The 2,918-nt window shown below is 33.3% G+C and overlaps 1 protein-coding gene across 3 annotated transcripts in view; it reads right to left on the reverse strand.

Moving 5' to 3' along the window:
* Positions 1-2,918, reverse strand: part of Ccdc30 (coiled-coil domain containing 30) — a 134,608-nt gene that overhangs the window by 88,366 nt on the left and 43,324 nt on the right. For all 3 annotated transcript variants that reach the window (XM_048815614.1, XM_048815612.1, XM_048815613.1), the window contains one exon: positions 1,984-2,082. In XM_048815614.1, the coding sequence (XP_048671571.1) occupies positions 1,984-2,082 (99 nt within the window). The remainder of the gene's footprint in view (positions 1-1,983; positions 2,083-2,918) is intronic.

Genomic DNA, 2,918 nt, shown 5'->3' on the forward strand with positions numbered 1-2,918 from the left:
GGGGGTTGAGGATCAAATTCAAGTCTTTGTATACACTAAGCAAGTGCACTACCACTGAACTATGTCCCCAGTCCCCAAAAGCCTGCATTTTAAATGACTTCTATTTAAATAAAATGTATAGAATGAGCAAATTCATAGAGACAGAAAGTAGCTTAGTGGTTGCCAGCGGCTGGAGGAAGAGGGGACTAGGGAATGACTACAAATGGGCATAGAGCTTCTTCTTGGGGTGATGAAAAGGTTCTGTAATTAAACAGTAGTAACAGATAACTTCACAAATATTCTAAAACGTACTGAATTGTACACTTTAAAAGGGTATGTGAATTTCATGGTATATAAATTATATATATATATATATATATATATATATATTTTTTTTTTTTTACGGTGGTAGATATCAAACAGTGGGCCTTGCGCATGCTAGGCAAGTGCTCTACTACAGAGCTATAGTCCAGGCCAATATATTTTAATTTTAAAAATAATAAACGTATATAAGTATGTGTAATATTTGTGCTCTGAAAGATACAAACCTTTGCTGAGATACACTAAAGAAAATTCAAGTTCATAGATTTGAGGACTTGTTGTTAGACTGTAAATTCTACCTAAGTTCTATGCCATATAATCAAGATTCTGGCAGGAATTTGTCAAAATTGACAAGTTGATTCTAAAATGTATATGAAAAAGCAAAAGACCTAGAAGAGCAAAAATAACTTTGGGAAAAAAACCCATAAAGTTAGATTTGTGAATTATAAATGCAGATGTACAGTATGTGATTGTCCTAAGAATAAACATATAAATTAAAAATAAATGTGCCAATGTAATACAAAGGTTTAAGAACTGTCTTTTCAACATGTAGTTCTGGAAAAACTGGATATACATTTTGAAATGAATGAGACTCAGCTCACAGAATATACAAAATTTATCTGCAATAGATCATAAATCTAAATGTATAAACTAAAACTATAAAATCCTTAGCAGAAACGATAAGTAAATTTTGTGACCTGAAGGTAGACAAAGATTATGTAGATAGGCATTTTGTATCCTATCACAAAATAAAAGAGAATATTGATGAATTGGCCTCCATCATATTTCTAAAACTTCTACTCTTCATAAAACACTGTTAAGAAAATGAAAATACATGGTATTGACTGGGAGAAAATATTTGCAATACATTCGTTTTACAAAGGACTGATATTCAAAATATACCAAGAATTCCTACAATTCAGTATTACAAATGCATACAATACCACCAAAACTAACCGAAATATCTGAACAAACACTTCACAATAGAACATATATAGATAGGGATGTGATTGTAGCTCAGTGGTAGAGCACTTGCTTGAGATCTGTGAGGTGCACCAGGTTGGATCCTCAGAATTACATAAATAAAATAAAGGTGTTGTGTCCATCTACAACTAAGAAAATTTAAAAAATATATATTTAAATGACCAATGAGTATCAAAATACATCAACTGTCATTAGACCGCCTTGAAAGACAAAACCACAACTAATTCCCATTACATATCTACTAGAAGATACACATTGGTGCTTGATTACTTTGCTCACTACTTCAGAGGCTGATTGTGAAAAAAATCAGATGCTGTATACATTGGAGCCTATACCTTGTTAATTCTCTACCATATTTTATTATGTTCATTGTGGTTCCAACTACTCATCGCCACCCACTCCACCTCCCACCATTGGTTGATTCCATGGTTGTATCTTTGTAAGATTCCTTTGTCTTTAAGGAAACAATCCACCACATTCTTCCAAGTAATTGTTCTCTGTGGGGGAGATGTGAATAAAAGCACATTGGCTATACCCCAGTTTCTTCTTCCACCCTAATTGGATGAGCAATAGAAAAGACAGTCCAGTAGGAAGGGAGGAGGCCAATTGCTCAGTATACTCTGCAAAATGCAACTCACTTAAAAATTAGAAATTGGATTTTTTTTAAAAAAACCACAATAACCTTGAACTTTATAATACCTGTATTCTCTGTTCAGCACCCACAGTTTTTCCAGGGGAGAAGTTTTCAAGTTGTTTATTCTTTTGAAATTCACACATCTCTCTTTTAAGTTTTTCAACCTTAAATACAAAAGTAAATATCTTTTAGACTTCTCAATTTTTTACTATATTATTGCTTTGTTTTTAAATATATGAGTAATACACAAATAAACTCTCCTTATTAAGACCTTAGCAACAAGTACGTATGTAGAGTAAACAATAATATTTTCCCTTCCAGAAGTAACACTGCTTGGCCTGTGCCCTTCCAGAACTTTTTCATGCACACACACACACTTGTATTAAGCATGGAAAATATCTATGGTCATAAGATAGATAAATTTACATAGATTAAAATAACTTGAAAAATCTTTGCTTATTCATTCTTTCTATGATTGCTTTTTTGTTGTTGTTGTCACGAAATACACATAACACAAAATGTACCATGTTAGCCATTTTTAAGTGCACACAGTTCAGTGGCGTTAAACACTTTCACCTACTGTACAGCTGTCACATCATCCATCTCCAGAGATTTTTACCTCTATGCCCATTAAAAACTTGTATTTTTTCCATCACTCCCTCCCCCAAGTCCCTTGTAACCACCGCTCTACTTTCTCTCTCTGATTTTGACCATTCAAAGTAGACCCTATCAGTGGAATCACATACTGTTTGTTTGTTTTTTTATGACTGGCTTATTTCTTTTTTTTTTTAATTTTTTATTGTTGGCTGTTCAAAACATTACATAGTTCTTGATATATCATATTTCACACTTTGATTCAAGTGGGTTATGAGCTCCCATTTTTACCCCATATACAGATTGCAGAATCACATCAGTTACACATCCATTGATTTACATATTGCCATACTAGTGTCTGTTGTGTTCTGCTGCCTTTCCTATCCTCTACCATCCCCCCTCCCCT

Source organism: Marmota marmota, unplaced genomic scaffold (assembly GCF_001458135.2).
Source record: "Marmota marmota marmota unplaced genomic scaffold, marMar, whole genome shotgun sequence".
Taxonomy (NCBI): Eukaryota; Metazoa; Chordata; class Mammalia; order Rodentia; family Sciuridae; genus Marmota; species Marmota marmota.